This window comes from Elgaria multicarinata, chromosome 1 (assembly GCF_023053635.1).
Source record: "Elgaria multicarinata webbii isolate HBS135686 ecotype San Diego chromosome 1, rElgMul1.1.pri, whole genome shotgun sequence".
NCBI lineage: Eukaryota > Metazoa > Chordata > Lepidosauria > Squamata > Anguidae > Elgaria > Elgaria multicarinata.
The window spans coordinates 160,650,711-160,674,842 of record NC_086171.1 but is presented as its reverse complement, the minus strand read 5'-3'; the positions used below and the strand labels follow the sequence as shown (position 1 = coordinate 160,674,842).

The window sequence follows — 24,132 nt, the reverse complement described above, 5'->3', positions numbered from 1 at the left end:
TATCAAAATAAGTTTGCATACTGCAAGGCAAACAGTATGAATCCACTTGTTCTCAGTATTTTGTGGCAACCACAAGTTAGTGACAGGATTTATGTACACTTCCTCGTCTTCACCCAATCATCCAGTACCATATATCATTTTCTCCCCTACCTTCCCTGCTTAACTAAGAAGTTTGGTTTCATGGTGGGTTTTTTTTGCAAGAAATTAAATTCAGCAACTTAAATAAGTTAACCTTTTCATTATTTATTCTAGTTACATCTAATCTGTAGATAGGTTTTTTTTTCAGTCAAAGAAGCCACGAAACATTAGCAAAACTACATTTATTGAAGAGGAATTTAAACAGTTCAGAATGCAAAGATTGTTCCATAAAAGACTTCGTCTTCACACAAAACCCAAGGATCACATACAAAGTATACCAAATTGTACATTGCAATTAGTAACAGCTGTATGCGAATACAAAATAATTCTCACTTGCCAAAATAAGGCAGAACCCAGGCACATTGGTTAATCAGTACCTAAGTGCAATACTCTGCTAGGAACCACACACAACTGGCAGTATTTTTTATATTTATTTCAGTCAGAACTTTTATTTTCTCCTGTACTCACACTTGCCAAAACGTTTACAGCTTTTGGGGTATGCTGAAGTAACACCAGCATTTAATAGTGCAGAAAACAGCAAAATGTATCAACTTGCAGAACTAGTAAGTTGTGTAATTACTTGGCTACTATATCTAAAACTTGTCAAAGAATGAAGTGTGCCATCTACTAAGATAGTGACCCTTTTGCAAGAATTTACTATGGGTTGCAGGGTGACAGAGCCAGCAATATGAGATTGGGAGCCAATTGAGGATTATGCACTCCCTTCTGTTTGCATTGGCCTTGACAATAATGGCAGTTAAGGTTTATCAGAGTTCCTGTTTAACCAAAATTTAAAACAATGGTTTCAAATCGTAGTTAAATGGGAGCCTTAGTTTACCTTAAGGTCAATACCAATGTAAGTTTAACTGTGGTTAAAGATGGGAATGGGATGTTTACTGCAGGGATGCTCATGTGGAGCACTCCCTTAATTGCAGTTAAGACAGCCAACGTTACATTTGCAAATATATGGCCTGCTTGGTGAAAACCCTGTTTTAGTGTTTTGTTTTTTAAAAAACGGCCATAGGAATCCACATTATAATGCTTGTGAGGGCAAAATCGCTGGCTGGGTGTTTGTTTGCTTAAAAACCAAATAGAACAGATCACGGATTTTCAAGGGCATAAATCTCATTTTCACAAGCCTCTTGATGCGTACTGTGCTTGTTTGTGAGCTGCTTCCATTCATCACAATGATGGTGTCAATCGAACACAGCAGGTGAGCTCTGGAGAGTCAACTGTAATCTTGGCTGCTGCTGAAACTACAAGGCTCAAGACTAGACTCTTGTTTGCAGCAATATGCTCGATTCATTCTCACTACAAAACAAATTAAATCTTCCAGGAATTCCTAATTGTAAAAGAAAATTGTGTCTTAGATTGTAGTTTAATTTACTCACAAACATACAATGCTTGCCATATTGTGGCACTGAGATGCTTTTCTATATAGTAATAACGCAGAAGAATTACTTAAAGAAGCGGCAGGCAACAATGTTTTCTTCCCTTTTGTGCAGGTTGTTGGCTAGGCAGGTCTCTAGGCAATTAGGTTATCCTGAGGTCTTCTACAGCTTTTTCGTTAAGGCTTTATAAGCACCAGTTATGTATGCTACATGTTTTCAATATTCAGCAAGCACCAGAAATTTAAACCCATCATTATATAGCAAATAAGCAAAATTCTAGCCCCACCACAGGTGGGACACGTCATTGGAGTACAGTAATAAGCATAAACCAGGCACAGAGGGTACATGAAAGCAGGAACAAGAGTTACTTCCTTGTAACCTCTCACTAAATACATTTCTTAGAAAAAAGCTTAAATGCAAAATATTTAATTAGTTTCCTTCTTACTGAAGCTTCTGTGTAGTTCCACACTGAGAAAACTGGTTAAGTGGCAGAATCTCTGGATTTAGTGGAGTACCAAGATAGACAGCAAAAACTTATAGCAATAATAATGATGGGCAAAATGCAAGGGACAGGGGGATGGATGACAACCCATTTTAGACTAGTACTTAAGACCACTTTATCTAGGAGGCATGTGGGACACTGCATCTCAGGACATGTCACTCTATATGGCTCTACAATGGTTACTAAAACAGCTTTTATTTATTATTCTGGGAAAACAGTTCCACAGACTCCAGTAGGATAAGGACAAAATCAAATACCGTTGAACCACTTCAGTGAGAATGGCTAAGATATCTGTCACCGAGATACCACAGCAGTCTTTATCAGTTTTTCTAAAGGCAGAGACTACAATGGTCTTTGACAAGTGCCTCCTAAATTTCAACAATTAATCCTGGGCCCTACATCTGATGTGAGAACTAAGCACTTCAGTTGCTTTTAGCCTACTTATTCATCAATAAATAAAGCTGCCAGAACACAATACTAAAGGAAAGCTTCACGTTTTTACTAAATCACCTGATAAATATTCTGGTGTATCTGGAATGTCCGAAAACATACGTTTAGGCCTCAACTGTTAATTTTCCTTTTCTTTTTGGTTCCCGAATGCACTAGATTTCTTCCTATACAACTACCCCATCTATCTGGAGCTTACTATCATCTAGAACTACTTCAAAGATAGTTACATGCATAGGACAGCAAGTGAAAATTGTGAAAGAGATACTAAATGATGACAGTCTCCTGTATCATACAGAGACAAGGAGGGCAGGAGTTCACCTGGACTATCTGAATAAAATTAAACTAGGATCACAAGCAAAGTCCAAAGTGTGGAACTACACCACAAAGAAAATTTGAACAATCAAGTTTAATTAAAACAGTCCCCATTACCCTAGGAGATCTCAACGGGAAGTACTGTGAAGGCACTTATGGGCTCTCAGCCTCCAAGCTTAAGGAGGATGAAGAGCCAAAGTATCTCACACACCATTAGCTAAAACCATATACATTATCATTCTCTGCCTGAAGTAACTCCCTGGCTTTGATTAGTGAAAGAGGGAAGGAAGTCCTCTTCCCGATCTACTACCAAATCTATAAGGACAGGCATTCTTACAGTATTAGCTAGGGTATGCTAACACTGTTATTACCAGTGATCTGCTTTTTACCAGGTAGATAAAGTGTTAGTTACATAAAATACATTTTACAAGAAATTACCCCCAGCGCTCTTGATTTTTTTTTTTTATAAAAAGCATAATATTCCACAAATCTGAAATTTAGAAAAAAGCATAATACTTTTAGGATCATTATTTTAGTACCAAAAGTAAAGTGCAGCAGGTTTTGAGGCTATTGTTGGGTTGAAAAGATGCTATCCAAAAAGCTTTTGAAGAAAGTATAAAACACTAGAGTGACCTTTAAGGCAATATAGGTTTTGCCCTCATATAGGATAAGTTACTGAGAGTTTGGTCTACTTCATACTAGTTATTGCTCTGTTTCCTCTATAATACCATAGCCCTTAGAACAGTGCTGTACCTTCACACAGCACTTCTAAGATAGAACACATAAAACACAATCATGCTATGCTTTGCCACATTAGTAAGTAAAAGCCTGCTCTTTCCTCGATGTTGATAAGTAGCAGTCTTAAGTATTTTAACTAAAGCCAGAAGAACCTATATCCGCAAAAAAATCTGCAAAGGCAGACAGTAAGTGCAGTTTGTGGAAGTTTTCCATTGATAAATCCGTTGTAATGTAAACACATTGCATAAGATGTTATCCTGCACTCTTCAAGAGTTCACAGCCCTCAGGTACAGTTTTTGAAGCATAGAAGAAAACTTGTGTTGACAAGCAAGAATGAAAGTCCAGGAATAGTTCCATCATGAGCCACTACTTTCCCGCTTTCATGTAGGATGGTATTGCCCCTCGAGCTGTCAGGCCTTCAAAACGCTTGTAGGTATAATTGATAAAGACCCAGTCTTTATTCTTGTAGTCTGTCTCTGGATGGTTACTTGTGGTCACTGATGAAAAGCAGCATACAGAAGTTAGATATCAACCACACAGCTTAACAAACAGAATACAACAACTTTCCTGTCAAGAACATTCTAAAATTGCTCAATGCAAAAATCCTGTGCTCCAATTATATCCTTCAGTTTAGTTCCAAGGTGTACTATTACTGTTTGAAACATGTTAGAGACAGCCACACATACATCATCCTCATGCCATTAGAGGCCATGAAAGACATCAAATCTAGCATATAATAAAGATGCACATTAATAAGGCAATGAAGCAGTTTACTCACAAAAAATGTTTTCATGCATTTAACCAACTTGCTTTGGGGTAAAATAAACCCTTGACAACTTCATGTCACTTTCACAAACTTTTCCTGCTCTATATTATCAGAAAATGCATTAAAAATAAGGAATCAGCAAGGAGGAGAGAAATGATTTTAAAATATCACACACAGAAAAAGAGCTTAAAATTAGTTCAGAAGACACTTCAGCCACAACCCAATGACTTGTGCTTAAATCCACCAGAGAAAAGCAAGGGTAACAGGGCTGGCAGAAGCTGACATATACACCCAGCAGCTGCCCTCAAGAGTCAGGGGACCTTGCTGAATAGGGTGGGCTATGGTATGGAGGCTGAGGGGAAGGCATCCCTAAAAATCAGCCTGAGACAAATTCATAAAGAACAAGTGAACTTCTGCCAGCATTCTTTAGTGCAAACCCATAAAAAACAGGCTTAAATACATGCTTAACTGCATTGGATTTTGGCCTATAGCTCTAAAGCGCCCACAAAGTCAAACGTAAATTTAATGCAGACTATTTCCTATGAAATGGCTAATTCTTGAGAAAGAAGTGAATACTAAAGCCCTATATAAAAATGAAATTAAAAGTCAAAAAGGAAGTATTTACCTGCTGGTTTAAGGATATCAGATTCTGGAAATTCATCGAAGTTTGATGTATCATCGATACTTTTGATTTCTATGGATATTGCAGCTGGTCTCTCCCTGATAAAAATCAGTCTTGGTTAGACTTTATGGTGCAAGATTTATTGAGTTAGAAAACGAAACAAAGTGAGCATCCTGGAATAAAATATTGTACCTGATATGCTCCCAGTCAACTCCTTCAAAAAAGGGGTTTGTTTTAATTTCTTCAACACCTGGGGCACCAATTCGGTGTTCCCATTCACAGCAGAATCTGAAGAGAAAAAGATTCAGCATTGCGAGTTTAAAAGTAGGAAAATAATAATATATACCATTGAATGGAAAAGGGAATTCTGCCAGAATAGAGCAGGGATGGGAAAGTTGTGGCCCTCTAGATGTTGTTGGATTGCAACTCCCATTGAGCATCAGCTATGCTGGCCAGGACTGATGGGAGCTGCAGTCCAGCAACGTCTTGAGGGCCACACATTTCCCATCCCAGGTATAGAGGAACACTTAATTCCAAGTAAATGAAATCCATTATAGGGCAAGCCTCATACCTTGAAAAAAAATATTGTAATCAATGTTGGTAAAGTGTTATGGCGTTTGTTGTAATCTATTGGCTAAGATCAGAGCGAAACTGGGAAATGGACAAGATCTCAACCACCCCTCACCTAGAAGACTGGAAATATTTCAAGAGCTTTGATTTTCTTTTTAGGCATCTGAAACATAAAAGGTCATTTCCCCCACTCCCAAGTTTTCTTTGCTTTGTAGAGATATCATCAGACGTGTAGAATTCTTTATGCTGGGCTTCACGGTACATCAAATAATACCAGTCTCTTACACTTCTAGGTAATGCAATACACAAAGTGAGTACACCATCACCAAGAATCTCCAGTGCACAAAAATTGGGAGCAAGTGCAAATTCTCTCCGTAACACTGGTCTTGCAGGAGGGCTGGAAGCAGTATGCATCCTTGCTGACCTTTGTAGAATGCTCAATAAGGGAGAATAGCTATTGCCTTCTCAAGTCATCTGCAAGATACAGAGAACTTAAGGGAAGGACGTCTCACTTCATGGAGTTGCCAGTGAAGGTGGAGGAATCACAAGAAAAGTTCAAACTGCTTCCAACAATCCTGGAAGCTCGCAGTAAGAACATAAGAAGAGCTATATTGAATCAGGACAAAGGCCTATCTAGTTAAGCATTCTGTTCACAGAGTGGCTAACCAGATGCATTTGGGAAAGCAGGACATGAGTACAATAGCACCCTCCCAGTTGTTTTCCACAGCAACTGGAATTCAAAGGCATGCTGTGTGGTACTGGCGGGAATACATAACCATCATAACTAGCAGCCATTGATAGCTTTATCCTCCATGAATTTGTTCATGAAGTGGCAATGGTGGAGTGATTTACTGAGGGGTAAACCAAACCAATGCAGACTGAACACTCGAGAAACTCTGTAATTTGCATCATGAAAACACAAGCAAGTGTCAGTTACATCCTCCTCCAAGATTTATTGATAGAATCAGATACCTTAGAATAAGATCTTTGGCTCTCTCAGAGATTGGAACTTCTGGAGGAAATATTAGGGTCTCTTTCCAATTCATTACTTTCTTGTATGTTTCTTGAGGAGTCTCTGAACAGAAAGGGGGGTAACCTGTGGAATAAGTTATGGAAATCATGGTTAGTGATTAAGGAAGGCTATACTTAACTATCATCTCCTACCCCCTTAAAACTCTGCTTTAGGGTCAAACACAACTGCAAATAAAAACCACGGTAAGAAAGTGTATCTAATGGAACATAACTACTTAGAAGCCAAGGAAGGGACAGAGACCCATTAAAATATTATATTTTTATTCTTAGAGACAATGCATTGATTCCTACCAATTAGCATCTCATACATGATGACCCCAAGTGACCACCAGTCACAAAGCTTATTGTAGCCTGTCTGCATGAAGACCTCTGGAGCAATATAGTCTGGAGTTCCCACAGTAGAGAAGGCCTGAAATCAAACAACATTTGTTACTGTTTCAGAAGCACCTTTTCTGTGAACAGAGAAGGCTTAAATATACAAGGAAAAATATGCAAGACAAATTGCTTGTTAATAATCATCCATGAACCTGCTTGCAAACCATGCTGTGTGTCCTCATTCTTCAGGATGCAGGGAAATGGGACTGGTAACATGGCCATAAAACAAAGCTTCACTGTGTCTCTCTTCCTGACAGTAAACAATTCTTCAAATTATTTAAGTTTTATGTTTTAATGTGCTTGAGCATATTAGTCAAGAGAAGCACAAAATTAATACGGGAATTCATCAGTAGTGACGTGAAGATCTGGCAGGGGGAGGGCAGGGGAACAGAAACATTCAAACCAATCCACCCTCCCTTTTTGAGATTGGAAATGGGTTTGGACTGGATTACTGAACAAGCAACACTCCTAGGCCTTGTTTTAGAAAAGTAAAGAACTTTGAAATGTTGCAAAAAAGAATACATCACTTCTTCCAGTATTTATTCAAGAATGCAACCAGGGGTACATGACACACTTATAGTTCCTGCAGCATAGTGGTAAGGGCTTAAACAAAACAACCTATGATTCCTTTTGCTTCACACACCTTTTCTTACTGCATCAAATGAAACAATATGAAGTCTATTTGAAAATTCAACAATATCAAGGAACAAAATAAAGTGTGGAGAAGTTGAGAAGCTTGTTTCAGTTCATGCAAATCTTTTATTTTCTGAAGTCCAGGAAGCTCAGACATCTAGAATCTGAAGTTATGGAACATTTACAGCGCAATCCTATGCATGTCTACTCATAGAGTTCAATCGGCCTTACTCCCAAGTAAGTGCGTACAGGATTGCAGCTAATTATAAAAATAAACTTGAATTAAAGTAGCATTTTTCAAGGATATCTTACTTGGGTGAAGAGGTATATAAAGTAAATATGGGTTCAGAATAGTTACTATGATACTTGCATCCTGACCCCATGTATGACCGACCCAGAAGCAAATCTTAAAAAGCTCATCGGAGTTTATTCCCAGGTAAGCACGTGTAGGAGGAGACAAATACTACTGAACATTGCAGATTATAAAGTCTAATTGAATATTCACTTTAGTACTCCTTGATGATAGGAGTGGCGCAGAGTGGTAAGAGGCAGTTACTGCAGCCGAAACTCTCCCCACGGCCTGAGTTCGATCCCAGAAGAAGCTGGTTCTCAGGCAGCTGGCTCAGGTCAACTCAGCCTTCCATCCTTCCGAGGTCGGTAAAATGAGTACCCAGCTAGCTTGGGGAAAGGTAACTGCGACTGGGGAAGGCAATGGCAAACTACCCCACTACAAAGTCTGCCAAGAAAACGTCAGTGAGAGCAGGCACGAGAAAACAGGCAATGACTCAAGTGCTTGCACGAGAGGTTCCTTTCCTTTTCCACTCCTTGATGATAGTACGTTTATTTTCAACGTTTTTCTGTAAACATATTTTTTCTGTTTCTGCAGGTTAAATGCTGAGATCTATATAGTGTTTGTAAGCCCAAATAAAAGGTTGGCAGATTCTATTTTCAACTCTCCTCCCACCATACTTTATTTTCTGAAGTAAGGTACACTTAGGCCTATGCAGATTTACTTGGGAGTAAGCCCTACTGAGCACAGTGACATTTACATCTGTTCTAAACAAATATAACATGGTCTCTATATAGAGCAATACCTACCAACTGCCGTCTGTTTCTTTTCCAAGTTTCTGCTTTCCTTTTGGAGTTCATATTCTGAAAAGCTAAAGATTAAAGACAAACAGGGATATTGTTAATTACATTTTAGTGGCTTTTTTTTGATATGTTGAAGAGGTCCAGTTTTTGTACAACTCCTCTGAGTCCACTGACTTCCATCTCCACTCTCACTCAATAACCAAGAATATATGAGAAAAAGAGAAAAAAGAAAGAAGGAAAGAACAGGATATTGCAGTAAAAAAAGATTGCTTATGGGTGGTTCTGAGATGCAAATTAAGCTTTAATTAGTACATATTTCCAAAAATGGCTGCACTTTATTCTAGTGCCTAGTGGGCATATACCACACCTTCCATTTTGTGAAGGCATTAATTTTGGCTGCTAGTCAGTACTGCTCTTGCAACTTAGATTTTCTTTTGAAAACACCATACGACTGGAATATCTTAGACTGAAGAGGTTCAGCGTAAAGGTTAGTTTCAATATAATTCAAATGCAACAGAGAGACCCATGCTAGTACAGCCCCTGAAGGAAGAACTTGAGAATTACACCAGCACACAACCATCCCCATAACTACCTCTGGAAAATATCCTATCATCACCTCCTACAGGCACACACGTTCCTTTCTCCTTGATTTTATTATTGCGGGCCTCCTACCGTGCCTCCTACCAAGACATTAGAGGGACCAGATGCATGAGATGCTAATCCATGGTCTCGTTCCCTTCCCCAGATCACCAATCATTGGGTGGTTCTCCAGCTTTTGAGCAGCCCCCCTCCCCCATTCTAAAAGGTGGAAATGCATTTCCTAAGATTTACTTATTAGCAGTAGGAGCTTTAAGCTACAATATGCTGGTATTTTTGGTATTCTGGTTTCATCCCTTTTGCTGTCGCCCCCATCTACCACTGGAATCCAGCCCCCCACCCCCACCCCCACCCCGAGCTTCCCCAAAATGGAATTCGGCCCTTTGGCTGAAAGAGCTCCTGCACACCTACCACATAATCACCACAATCATTCATGGAGCACATAGGGGACATCTTGTATTTATTTATTTATTTATTACATTTCTATACCGCCCAACAGCCAGAGCTCTCGGTTCACAAAAATTAAAAACATTCAAAGTATAAAACAACAGTATAAAACCATAATATAAAACTTGTACTTGTTCCCCTCTACCACCAGTGCTCTTTAATGTGTTCAATTGTCAAATTTATGAATATTTATGATTCCACTAGCCAACAGCATAGGCATTTACTTTCCATCTTACTGAGAAACACTATTTTGTCTAGAAATATGACCATAGCACACAGCTGATGGTGCACAGTAAAGAAGTTTTCAATCAGAACAAGTAACTTGATAAAGACTATTTTCACTCTGATTGTACAGGTTAACTGGAACTGTACAAATATCAGTTGGCTGAAAAAGAAGCAATGCGAAGAAGGACCACTCATTGGCTCATGAGACCCCAGGGCCATTGGGTTCCTCCCTCAACTATTTCCATTCAAACTAGACAGGACTGGCCGTTCCACTAGGCAAAGTGAGACACCTGCGTCAAGTGCCTGATGCTACAGGGTTAGAGGGAGCAGCGGTGATAAGTTCCAGGACAGAGCTGTGTGTGCCGTATGTCTTTCCCTGCACTCTCAAAGCTAGCCCTTTTTCTCGGCTGCAGTCCAAGATGCTGGCCTGCTGCTAGTGTTGGAGTAAGATTCAACTGCCAGTCTGGTTGTCTTTAATACATGGAATGGGAGGGGGCACCATCTTGTCCTTTGCCTCCAGCAGCAAAGTATCTTTGACTGGCCCTGAAGATCGTCATTATAAGAACACAGTAACTTTAAGAACTTTTGCCTAAATTTGTTTATTTTAGTCTTCCCTCATCATCCCTTATTCTTTTCATGTCATGTCTTTGAGATTGTAAGCCTTTAGGTGGGGATTGTACAGAAGCCACAGAGGAAAGAAAAATAAGCTACTCTCATAATGTATTCCTCCAGGAAGGTTCAATAGTGAATGGGAAAGTGAACAGGAAATAATCTTAAGGAGACTGATCTGCCACACATCAGTATTTTGGGCAATTATTGGAAACAGCCATTTCCCCAGACTATGCTGAGGTTTCCAAGAGCATGTAGGTACTAGAATAATACAACTTACTGAAGTCACTAGGAAGATTGTGGCTCAAATTTCTATAGAACTCTGTTCTGTGTGCTTTCTTTAGTCCAGTGCACAGACCAAAGTCTGATAGCTTCACATGGCCCTGCAGGTCAAGAAGAACAAAATAAAAAGCAAATAAAATATAAAACAGTATACTGTAGAGACATTGGTTGTTGTTTTTTTACCATATATATTACAGAGCATCTGATTTTTTCCCACCCTGAACACATCTACCCAGGGAAAAAATAAGCAGGGCCTATATATATTCTCTATATAGAGAGAGAAAGGCAAGCTCCCAGCAAAAATTAGGATAAGGGGAAATTGGAAAAAACCAACATATTAATGATTCTTGTGCAGGCATAGAATGTCATAGTAGGAACGAACATAGAGAGTGCCATACTAATTAAATCCATGGTCTAGCTAGCTAACATCCAGATCTTTTGATTAAATTGAATAGAATAATGTATAGATTGATTTGTTTCCTCCCAGCTTTTAACAATTAATCAATTTGAGACAGTGACTGCTAGTTTTTAAAGTAATTTTTGAAATGTTTCCTAAAAATACATTGAAATTGAATATAATTAAAGCTCCACTAGATTCCTGCTAGTTATGATTTGGGGCTCTTCTCTGAAAAATCCACATATATTTTCATTATCAGCAAAAGGGAACTGACAATGGACAAATGCAATGTCTGAAACTGACCAATCTGCAGAAAGCCCTTCATTTCATTCAGACCCTTGGGCCATTATAACAGACAGAAAGTTTGGTATTACATATGGTATATGACTGCAGTTATTCAGTTAAGGCAAGGATGGGGAATGCATGGCCCTCCAGATATTGACTGCAACTTCCATCAGCCCCAGCCACCATGGGAGCTGCAGTCCAACAACACCTGGAGGGCCACATGTTCCCCATCCCTGACAAAGTATTTTGAGAATATGTACATGAAGGATCAGAACAAAACTTTTAACTTGCAACCAAAATAGTATCTATTATGAATCTTCTTTAATGCCCAAAGTCTGAACTCTGGTTCATATATTTTTAAATCTTACACACAAAACAACCCTAAATGGAAGCCCACAAGTTCTCTATCTGGAGGGGAAGGGCAGAACACATCTGAGTGGGGCCTCATGGGGACTGGATGTTGACAAGAGTTACTGCTTTCCCCCAGCTCATACGTTACATCACTGCACTGCTATGACAACAAGGTCTCCGAATGGCAGGTTCTTAAACATATAAAGCAGAGCTGAGTAACAGGTTCAATTCATATAACTACTTAGCAATGCTCTTCTATGTCTAGCCTTTAGAGCAGAGGCATAGAATCTGTGGTCCTCCATGTGGTTGGGCTGCAATTACCATCAGCCCCAGCCAGCATGGCCAATGGTAAGGGTTTATGGAAGTTGCAGTCTATCAGCACTTGGAGGGCTATAGGTTTCTGAACTATATAGTAATGCCATAACATAGCAAACTACTGTATTTCTACAAGGGAACAGTACTTATTAGATAATGCCAACTAGTAAAGAATACTCATACCTTACTGTCCAAGAGAAGATTATCTGGCTTGATATCACGATGAATAAAACCCAGCTGATGAATCGAATCTATAGCTAGCACAGTCTCTGCTATATAAAACTGAGTCTCTTCTTCTGTTAGAGTATCTTTTTTCATCAATAATGTCATCATATCACCTGCATGTACAGATAACAGGAAGTGAAGTGAACTGAGATTGTATGCAGCTCCTTTGTAACGTTAACTTTAGTAGTTGTTTTTACTGAGCCTAAATTCTAAGATGAACTTACTGTGTTCTGTTCAGAATCTTTCCTCATAACAAGTTCATTTACTTTTTAAGTACATTTTGTTCCCAATATAGGCAAGGAAATAACTTCATAGACAGAATAACCTTACATCCTGAAAATTTACATGGATTACTTCGGGATGCCTTAGGCATAATCAGTACTGGTTTGGGGGAAGTTTGCAACTGCTAGTAAGGACACCTAAATTAGACTGAACTAGATGCTCATCCCATCAGAATTATATCAGCCTATAATAGTAGAATGACTGTTAATTTCTGAATGTGCTGTTAATTTCACCAGCCCTATTAAAAAAAACTTTAACCAGGTTTATAACATGCTTGTAAACAAATACAATTTTATCCAACTTCTGCACAAGCAGCTTCAACTTATTTCTGCAGCTAGTAAGTAAAAATATTAGAAAATGGAAATCTTGTTACAGCTCTGAAAAGGTAGTTATCGAGCAGTAAAGAAGGTGGGACATTTGAACCAAAACACTCATCCTTCAGTTTCCTTGTACATTGATGGTGCTATATAAATAAATAATAATAATCCTTCTCCTCTTTCAAACACACATGGACACTTTGACAAACATTACACAGCAAAATTATCAATCTCAGCAGAACATCTCGCACAAGCAGATGTTATAAGGGCCAAAACAGTCTTTCTCTCAGTTCCATCAACATCTCAGGCATGCCTGATGGGTACAAAGGAGAGGGCCTTCTCAGTGGCTGCTCCAAGGCTCTAGAACTCCCTTCCCAGGGAGGCTAAACTGGCTTCCTCTTTGTTACAGAGGCAGGCAAAACCATTTTTGTTTCGGCAGGGTTTTGGAAATAGTCTGGACCTGTGTTAATATCTTTTTCTTAAATTGTTACTGCTTTGTAAAAAAATAAAAGTTTTTAATTTTACTGTGGGTTGAATTCTATTTTAACTTTTGTAAATTTATATTTATATGGTTTAATTGTGTATGTTTTAATCTTTTAACTGCCTTAAGTTCCAGTACTGGAAAAAGGCTAATAATAATAATAATAATAATAATAATAATAATAATAATAATGTAGATTTGCTGACAATATATCAAACTCTATGCTTCATTTGGCAACGCACTAAACAACTATTAGCACATGCTCAACCCATGAACCGATAGACTGGAGCAGTCACATGTACAAGTAGCATTAGAGAACAAAAGGAGCCATCTGCTATTTTAAATAATTACCTCCAGGCAGGAACTCCATGATTAGGTAGAGGTTTAGCTTATCCTGAAAGCTATAGAACATTTTTACAACCCACAAACTGTCTGCTTCCACTAGAATGTCACGCTCTGCTCGAATATGGCCAACCTAGAAAAGGATATATAAATGCATTTTTTAAAAAATAAAACCTGGTTTGTAAGTAAGGATATAGTTTCACATATTTGCAGTTGTTATTCAGGACCACTAGGCCGCTAGATAGTCTTGAAATTTTAATGCTGGTTATGTTTTAAGTTGAGCAAGGACTGTAAACCTAGCAACACTAGAACTGCCCACTCACATTCAAAGAGTTTCAAGATGGAAGCAATGGGCTCTTTAGCTCTCTCTGCCCAAGTGTGATGTTTGTGAGTGGCTAGATGTGGGGGAATAAGCTGACACAGTGATAAAGGGAGCAACCAGTTCCAGATGGGGCTGCACTCCCTTTGAAAGATCAGGTTTGCTGTTTTAGGGTGCTTTTGGACTTGGTTCTACTGCAGATAAAATATGTAGCTGGTGGCTGTGGCCAAGATCACTTTCACTCAGCTTTGGTTATTGAAGCAATTGTGCCCGTTCCTGGAGCAGTCAGATCTAGACTTGTATCCAATATTAGTCCTATTTAGAGTAGAACCATTGAAATAAATAGGATTTAAGTTAGTCATGACAAACTTAAGTCCCATTCATTTCAATGGGTGTAAGTAAGTAGGACTAACATTGGATACAGACCCTAGCCTTTGTAACTCATGCACTAATTACATAAATGGGGTTGCGCTTGAAAATCATTCAGAAACTTCAGTTAGTGCAGAATGCTACTAAATTATTTCACCAGGGCTAAATTTCAGAACTGCATTATCCCTTTGCAATACCAGGGAACTGATTGCTGGGCTATTTCTGAAAGCAATTCAATGTGCTTTTTTAAAGCTCTCGGCAGCCTAGGACCACGTTATGTAAAGGACTGCTTTTGCCAATAGGAGTCTGTTCGCCCTCATAGATCAGGGAAGGTCCTTTTATGAATTCTATTATCCTTTTTTGTGTGAAATTTATGTGAAATTTATGTGAAATTCTGCCCCAGAAACTGGGTCATCTCCTGCACTTCCCATTTTCTGTTGTTTGAAAACTTTTCCAGCAAGCTTTTGAGCTATCTGTTTCTTTGTTTTTAGTTACAAGCTTATTAGTATTTTTTGCTGCTTTTTTGCATTTTTAGTGATACTGACATTAATTTGAATTCAGCGGTTTTTATATTTTGTCAGCCATATATCTGGAAAAGCCAGATAGAAATCCCAAAATAAGTCTGTATTGCTGGCGTGCAAGTTCTGCATCCACATGGCTAAGCAAAGCATCTTAATTAATATGCAGCTGGAGCACCTACTCAGGTATATGCTTTCTGACAACTTTCTTGTTGCCTGGATGTTTTAATCATTTGCGCTTAGTCCTGCAACTCAGGGGCTAATTTCTGTTTGCATGCAACTAGGTTCTTTCACAAGAGCCAAAGCTAAGATGATTAATGGGAGAATTCTGGACTTCATCTGCCTGTACAGCTCAAAATACACATATGAAAACTCATGCAACATCAGGTCAGAACACATCTATTCAACCTTACTTGTGTAGAGCTCTAATGTGAGACTTACAGCACAATTCTATGCAGATTTATGGCAAATACATACCACTATATTCAGTAAGACTTACTCCCAAGTAAGTGTGCATAGCACTGCACTCTTGTTAATGATATTTAGCTAAAGATTGAGAGCTGGATGCAGGTTCAAAAAGCATCATCAACAAGCATACATTTTTTATGGTACAATCCAAAATGAAGGTTACCAGAATTATTACTCAATCCAATTGATGATTACCAGAAGGGATTTATTTTCCTGGGGTTCCTTTATCTTCGAGGAATTCCAATTATTGCCCACCCCTGATCTAAAGGCTCCAACAAGGAAGAACCTTGCCACTAATCAGCATCCAGGGTAAGAATGTGCTAGCATTACATTTGGAATCTGTAGTTACCTGCTCTTTTTCAAGCATGTCTGCTTTGCGTAGGATTTTCATTGCATACACATGCCCAGTGTCTTTCTTCTGAACAAGCCGCACCTAGAAGTTCAGCATAGACAACACCTCCATTAAGACCCCTTTCAGCTGTTTGTTTTTTCTAAGTTAGGCCTAATAGTTATGAAAAGCAGCATATATTAGAAAAATAGGAGCACTACTCTTTGCAGTATGGCTGAAAGACCCTATCTCTATATTAATGTAGCATAGCTAGCTTCAATTACTATGGAGACCAACTCTCTCTGACAATGGGCATTTAATGATTATTTTTCCTACCCGTTATCTTTTATAATCAGTTATGGTAAGAGATACTGGGAGTACATACCATGAAGGCATGCTTGAGATGTATCCAAAAATATTTAGATAATATGCATAGATAAAGAGGAATGATTTTGCTAGAGCACTACAGTGCCATAGAGCAATTTGAAGTGGGTACAAAAACCATAAATTAATTAAGCTAGAAGTTTGGGGAAACCAAGATTATACCATTAGCTGATTTTCAGAGAAGCCAATAGGATGCTGCCTACTGACGTTTAGAACATTATCTGAATATTGTAAATAACTTCTATAAACAGTTAACAAACAAACATTATGGAGCTCAGCTTGAGACTGCACTTCATTTGGCAAACTGTGCAATATGAATCAAGCAATAATGCCTAGTTGTCCATTTCTTTAAGCGGATACACTAAATTGCTAACATTTATTTAATGCATACACTGAAAGTAAACTCTGCAGGGGAAGATTATTTGTTACAGGATGATAAGATGTTCCTCTTATTCTAGTTGGGCAGCCGACCAGTGCTACAGGAGCGGTAAAAGTTGATTGTCTATGTTTTTCAGTGGACTTTTCAAGTCATCAGTATGTGTAATGATGTTACTTTCTTGGGGTCTTACCTCTCCAAATGCTCCTCTGCCTATTACTTTTAAAGATTCAAAATCTTCCAAACCAAGTCTGGTTCTTTTCAGGCGCAGAAACTCTGTTTCCTTTCTGGCATGTGCTGATCTCCTCATTCTTTTCTAGTTATTTTTCAGAGGGGAAAAATGTAGTTTTGTAATACATTCAACAACAAATCCCTAGACATTCACAGCAAGCACTGGAACATGTCCAATATGAAACCTCGACCAAGCAAGCATTTAATACCTCTTCATCTTTTAAGCCTTCTTCTTCCATCACCTTTTCTAGCTTTTTTTGTCTGGAAAAAACAACAACAAAAAGGTTTTCTAAATAAGAAAGTCTCCATAAGTTAGTATGTGCATGAATCCAATTTCAGCACCAAGTAAAGCTGTCCAGAAAAAAAAGTCAGGCAACAGGGATTTGGAATACCAGGGCTCCATTCTCAGCAAACACACTGGTCAAGACAAATACTGTTTCCATTTAAACGTCTGTGAAATGAGATTGCCCATATTGTGCTTCTTATATGGCATACGTTAAATACATCCAAATCTTTTGTCCAATGAAGGGCACAAAACAGAAGAGAAGTACAAATAATTTTGATCATTTATAATAACTAACAAATGCATGAACAGTTATGTGATTACAGGACTGAGAATTTTGAGAAGGTATCAGACTTGCTGCTTTGTTCAAGATGGGGGTAGAAGTGATGAAGAGCTTGAGGAGGCAGCTGGCAAGTGTGACAGAGGCTAAACAAACATAGCCCATCTAAGGCACGATCCACAGTGCACAATTCAACTGCATTATGCCACATGGTGGTCAATGCAAGGTATAGGAAAAGCTACAATTTTATCGCATATACCCTATTTCTTCAATTCTAAGACACACTTTTCCCCCCATATGAACATCTCTAAAAATGGGGTGCGTCTTAGAATTGCAGGTGTGTCTTAGGTTTTTTTTTTCTGTTGGTGGTACTGAAATTAGTGTGCGTCTTACAATTGATGGCGTCTTACAATCGAAGAAATACGGTATAATTATAGGGCTATGACATCTACATTTATAAAATATAACAGATGGCTGCTGTGTCCAGGAGTGCATTCTACCAACTTAGGCTGGTACGCCAGCTGCAGCCCTATCTGGAGAGGATAGACCTTGCCTTAGTTATCCACATACTAGTCACGTCCAGGCTAGACGACTGTAATACTCTTTACGTGGGACTGCCTTTGAAGATGGTTTGGGAACTCCAACTGGAGCAGAATGCTGCTGCCCGAGTACTGGTAGGGGTGAGGTGATTTGATTATATAATGACCATACTGCACCAACTGTACTCGTTACCTATGTTTCTGAGCCCAATTCAACATGCTGGTTTTAACCTTTAAATCTCAAACGGGTTGGGACCTAGTTACTTTATCCATATCTGCCTGCCTGCACTTTAAGATCAGAAAGAGAGGCCCTTCTCATTTGCCCACCTGAGAGGGCAACTAGGTGGGTCTCCACACAGGAGAGGCCCTTTTCTGCAGTGGCCCCAAACCTCTGGAACAAACTCCCTAGAACACATACCATGATGTGGATCGATTACAGAAAAATCTAGACAACTTCTGCAACTACATTGACATAATGAAAGTCTCCACATTTTGCAATTTATTTCTAGTATAGGGTGGCCAAGAAGTTTGTTTACTATATTCTACATTCTCTGCAACCATAACCTTTTTCACCCTTCAGTCCAGCATTGATAAATATGACATCTCATTCTCCACATACTAATGTAGAAAATAGGTTAGAAGTGCATCTTACAACAGTGTTTTTGAAACAATGTTACAAATAAGTCTACAAAAATTAGTATGTCACAAAAAGTATTATTAACCTGACAGCCTAGCAGTAGTTCTACTTAAGAGACCTCAAAAATTGTGGGGGGAGGAGAGAGAAGAGAAAGAGGGCACACACCCCGATTTTTAAAGGCTACCACGCCCACAGCCAATCCTTAATTCACAGTAGACAAGTAGCTAGCTACACAAGACCATTCTAATAATTCTGACAGGAACATTGATTTCTTATGTAGACTGCTAGAAAACCTACTTCACATTCTCACTAAATAGTGTGCATTATTTATAACAACACAATACGTTGTAGTTCCTTCTCTAGGTCAGGAGTCAACTCATGACCTTTTGTGCTGAAGTGGGTGTGGAGGGGAGACTCACTCAAAACTACAGGGGCTATATTTGGAGATTATTTGGTCAGAAGACAGCTATGAAGGTTTACTCTTCATATTGTGGGAAGAAGATCTAAATAGGGTGGGGTGGAGACAGACATCCGATCACTCCAGGAAAACCAGAATTGGTATCAACAAAGACATTACAACAGAAGCTTTTCCCCCCAAAAAGGGACTCTATTTCTTGCAAGAAAAATCTGAGCAATTATGATTCATAAAAAACCACTCATAATACCATGTTGTTCTTGGAGTGTTATCTTAGATTCAAGATGCCCAAGTACAAACCTCCAGTCACAAAACTCACTGGGTGACCCTGGAGCAGCCAGTCTTTCCCAGTCTGAGTTGTTGAGGATAAAATGGTGGTGGTGTGTGTGGTATGAGAAACTCATATATACCACCCTCAGCTATTTGGAGAAAAGGCAGATAAAAGTATCAAAGATATGTAGAAAGACGACATCTTATGCAACTAGTACTTTTGCAATATCATCTTCCGGCTACCTTTGCAACTGCTGGGAACTGATAATATTTTGAGTCCTCTGACTGAAAGACGGTGTGTGGCTATTCACAGAGATCTCACAAATGTGCAGTAGTAATAGCGAGCAGATACTTGAAAGGGAGAGAATTATATGCCAATAAATACTCTGCCAACCTTAACCATGTCTGTTTGACAATTCAAATTTTAACTGTTAACGTACCAAGTCTTGAAGTATATCTACTGACATAAGACTGTGTGCATGCATGGCTAACTTTCAATAGGGAAAGAATGGAAGTTGTAGCCCAGGGAAATTGTAGGAATAATCTGTAGAATTTAAGAAGTAGCCAAGATGCACAAGAAGATAGTAACTTTGTACATGATCATAGCAGCAGTTGTATTGCATGGAACAAAGAATACATGCAAAGTGCATATATTTCTTCTGGTACAGAAAGGCATTTTCAGAAAAGATTTAGCACCTTATTTATTCTAATATTAAACTGAAGTGTGCCTGTAACAAGCACAAATTTAAATTAACCACAGAGCTGTATGTAAGGTGGAAAGAATTCAGCTATTTAAAGTGTACGGATCAGGTGTTACGTCATCAGGGATATACAAAATTTACATTGCATGTTCACAAGTACAGCAGAGTGTAGAACCTGTCACCTAATATAGAATCCAGCAGCTTGAAAAGAATCCAGTGCCTGAAAGAATCTGGAAGACCTCATCCAGAGCCAACTCCAGGTTTTGGAGAGCCCTTGACAAGACACCCAATGGGCCCCCTCCCTCAGTAAGCCTACCTTCTCACCACTATTGCTAGTATCTGCTATTGCTCCTCTTCTTCCTTTCTCATCAGGCAAAAAGCCAGTGGCAAGTAGACAGTGGCATCTTCTGCTCCTCTTCTCACCACTACTCTTGCCTGGGCCAAAGCAAGATTCAGGTGAAGCAGGTTGCAATGATGAAGAGGAGCAATTGCAGGGTGCTCTTGTCAGTGAGCCCCTGGCGGGGTGTGGGCCCTTGGCAGGTGCCCAACCATGACTACTTTTGACACCAGCCCTGAACGCATGTTATATTTCAATGTAAAAATATTTTGTTTTGCCTATATAGCTTTAAGATGAGAGGGAGACAACCTCAGGAATCCTAGAATTGGAGCAAATCTGTGCCCTTAAGTCTATGTCTCTTCATTTTTTCCATCACCATGCCACATTTTAAACACAAGACTCAACCCTTCCTAAATCCCTCGCAAAGAAGAAAATGAACAAGCAAAAATTCTATTCTATAAAAAATAAGTCCAAAAGTCCCAGTTGTATATCTATATAAACTTGGTTCTTGCCTTGAAAGCCCCATACAGCTTAGGTCTTCATTATATTAGAGAACATCTCCTCCTGTACAATTCTTTTCATGCTCAGCATCTGAGACCTTCTGATGAGGTTCTGCTCCAAATTTCATCTTATACGGAGGAGGGACTAGCTTCCACTAGGAGATGGCCTTCTTAGTAGCAGCTGTCTCAGTAGCATACCTTCCAAGTCTATACAGCCTCCTTTCTACTGTCTTTTAGGAATAGGTTATGCAAATTTGCATCAATTTTACTTACATACTGTACTTAAAAACACACATATACTGCTCCTATACCATTTCCACAGTGGTTCACAAATTATAAAAGCTAACAAAAGCATCAGTAAAATAATCCAGAACAATGGAAATTAAAGCAAAGAATTGAATACTGAAACAGCAGTGCAACTATAGGAGTATAATAAAACTTATTGGTAACGGGTCAAGGTCTTAATCACCAGTTTCCAAAGGCTTTTTGATTTTATTTTTTTTAGTGTTTTTCAAAATACAATTCAGAATTTTCTCACAAAATTCAAAAGCCCTTCTTCATTATCAGAATTAAAGAGCTTACCACATTAACTTTCTTGGGACCTACAAATAATCAATGGATTCCAGAATAAATATTATGCCTGCATCTGTCATCTGATTCAGACATAATATTCCATAATTCCTAACCAAAGCTACTTAACATATGATGAGGTTTTGCAAACCCTAGCTGTGGGAGAATCTAATTATCATTAAGCTTGGTTACTGCTGATGCAGATGTAATGCAGCACCATGTTTAAAGCTAACCATAGAATTGAGGGATGAATTTGTATGAGCGAGGAAAGGGCAGTGTGAAAGCCTGAAATGTCGCTCCCACTCTTCTAAGAGATTGAAAAGTGACATCTTATTTAAATGGCTTAGAACCTGGGTACCTTAACAAATAACTCCTCCCACATTAAAGGAAAGAGTATTAAGATCTTCCTTAGAGGTGCTTCTCTGGGTATTCCCCTCAGCGAGATAAGTATTCACTATTCCAAATTTAAAAATAAATCTGTAACACAATGTTTTTATATATTTTAAAACCATTGTGAAACTGCTTGATCACTACTTGTAGCAGAAAACAGCAAAGAAATTTTAAAAATTAATACAAAATAGATTTTAGAAATAAATACAAAATACAAGATTGAAAAAGGAATGAAGTCCAGACGAGGCAATCAAATGTGTTTGGAGAGTCTGGTTTTTATTATCATGCTCAACAGAGCCAAATGTGTTTCGCAATGCAAACTGTGTTTATACTGGACACATTGAAATCAAAAGGAAATATTAAGTGAAAGAAGGAAAAACAAGTATTATTCCAGGAAAATCCTTTTAATCAAGCAATTTCAATGGAACAGCCTCGATTGAAATGCATAATCATAGAACAGTGCAGTAGCTGAGAAATATCATGGTAACATAACTAAGCTGTTTTGGGGGCATTCTGTAGACTGAAAAGTGCTACAAAGAGCTGTCTACCAGGACAAGAGAAGATTAATGCATTTGTGCAGATCTTAAAAAGAATCCAGTGTTTCTTTTTAATCTTGAGATTAAGAAAATAGCACTTTTTGATATTGATGCAGCTGGGATTTTTTACCTCATTTCCCGTTCTTCATGTTGTGCTATCAGATTACTGTAGAAGTTTTCTAGTGTCACTTTTGTCATTGTAACTCGTTCCTTAGTATGGTTGCTCATAGAGGAGCAAGGTGCTGGACCAGTCATCGCCATGATTACTAGGAAAGTTTAATAAGAAAAAAACCTTGATCATGATATAATTTTTAGAACAAGAATTCCAGGCTAGGTGATTATTTAAATTAAAAAAGGAGGGAGCCAAGTTAAACAAAGCTATGCAAAAATACAATATAATCACAAGCAGTCATCCAAGCTGGAAGCTACATAGAGTAGCAGACCACAAGTTACAAAATAATTTTGTATGTCAGACTTCCTGTTTTTGTACATGGGTTATGAACAAGGAAGGAAGAAATGTGATAAGTAGCATGCCTCCAAATTACATTTTCAGATTGTATTACAAATATTACGGGTCTGATATATTTGCATTCCTAGTCATTTAAAACACTAACATGGTTTAAACAAAGGTATTTTCATGACAAAATATTTAGAAAAAATATTGCAAACTCTACTTGTTTCAATGAAGCTTAATATTGTCAGTTTTGCAAACAAATCCTGTGGATGTTTACTCAGAATTAAGTCCCTTATATAGGACTGTAGCCTAAGAATTAATTTGCCTTGAAGAATAGCAGAAATAAAGTTCCTGAGCCTATTTTCATGCTGCTGCTCCACAGGGCAACTAACCAACCTAGAACCACCTACTGATTACAATTGAGGAAAGCTAAAGTGAACACATAACGTGCAGCTGTTTTTAAAGTTTGCCCAATTTAATTGGAATTTCTCTGCAAATTAACTTAACAAGACCTTGCTAGAAGAACTCTTCAAGAAGTGCTATTTAAATGGCATCTTATGTTTGCAAGGTCCTTTGAACACAATCATCTAAAATGGCACTTTTTTGTTGTTGAAGAATTTCTATCGGATCACCTAATTTCTTCTTGCAACTGCAGCTCCTTCTTAGCAGCTGAAGTATCCAATAATAATATCCAAAACAAAAACAAAAACCCAATCTCACTATGTGAATTCAAAGCAGAGATTCCCCTATGCAGACCGAGTGACTATAAACATAGCAGCCTAAGGCTACAAACCCTTGCACATTTACTTGGGAGTAAATTCCCCCTGAAGTCAGTAGGACCTTATTTCTGAGCAAACAGGCAAGAATGAGATGGGGCTGCACGGCCCATTTCCCACATAAAAAGTTATGAGGAGAAACCATAAGAGACAAGCAGGTGTTGCAGAGAAAGAGGAAAGGGAAAGCCGGGAGAGGCCGCCCGCCCCACTGGAAACCCGGCCGGACCGTGGTAACGAGGAGGGGGAGGCTCAAAGGAAGGACCAGGCGGCTTTAATCCCACCTACCCACCGCGCTGCGTGGATACAACAAGACCGCCTACCTGGGCAGCAAAGCCGGGGTGGGGTGTAGATTGAGACCAGGGCACTATGGAAACAGAGGGAGGAGGGGGCTCAGCCTAAGGGGAGCAGAACTTTTTTCTGAGGGGAGGACACAGAAGCTAAGGCTGGAGGGGGAGACAGCGCCGGGGCGGGAGTCGCTTACCAGACACCCCCCTTCCTACCGGGGTAGGGGAGTATCAGCGAGAAGCCTCGCCGCCTAATTCCTTCTCAGGCCCCAAACACGAGAGAGAAAGTAGTTCCCAGAGCCCTAGCCCCGCCCCTCCTCCCGCTTCTCTTCATCCCCCTCACCCAAAGAAAAGCCGGAGCCTACGACGGGACAGACGCCAACTAGTAACT

The 24,132-nt window shown here is 39.0% G+C and overlaps 1 protein-coding gene across 3 annotated transcripts; it reads right to left on the bottom strand.

Annotated features, from left to right (window-relative positions):
* Nucleotides 1–305: 305 nt before the first annotated feature.
* STK38 (serine/threonine kinase 38) lies at nucleotides 306–24,132 on the bottom strand. Of its 3 annotated transcripts, none has more exons than XM_063140945.1 (14): nucleotides 24,085–24,132; nucleotides 22,358–22,493; nucleotides 16,979–17,030; nucleotides 16,732–16,854; nucleotides 15,800–15,883; nucleotides 13,786–13,909; nucleotides 12,313–12,467; nucleotides 10,780–10,882; nucleotides 8,628–8,689; nucleotides 6,813–6,930; nucleotides 6,462–6,585; nucleotides 5,112–5,207; nucleotides 4,923–5,017; nucleotides 306–4,028 (listed from the first exon to the last, which is right to left on the bottom strand). In XM_063140945.1, the coding sequence occupies exons 2-14, from the start codon at nucleotides 22,486–22,488 to the stop codon at nucleotides 3,898–3,900; spliced, it is 1,398 nt and encodes a 465-aa protein (XP_062997015.1). In that variant the 5' UTR covers nucleotides 22,489–22,493; nucleotides 24,085–24,132; the 3' UTR covers nucleotides 306–3,897. The 3 variants fall into 3 exon arrangements, with proteins under 3 accessions (XP_062997015.1, XP_062997006.1, XP_062997023.1); XM_063140936.1 differs by lacking the exon at nucleotides 24,085–24,132 and adding an exon at nucleotides 23,939–24,045; XM_063140953.1 differs by lacking the exon at nucleotides 24,085–24,132 and adding an exon at nucleotides 23,958–24,035.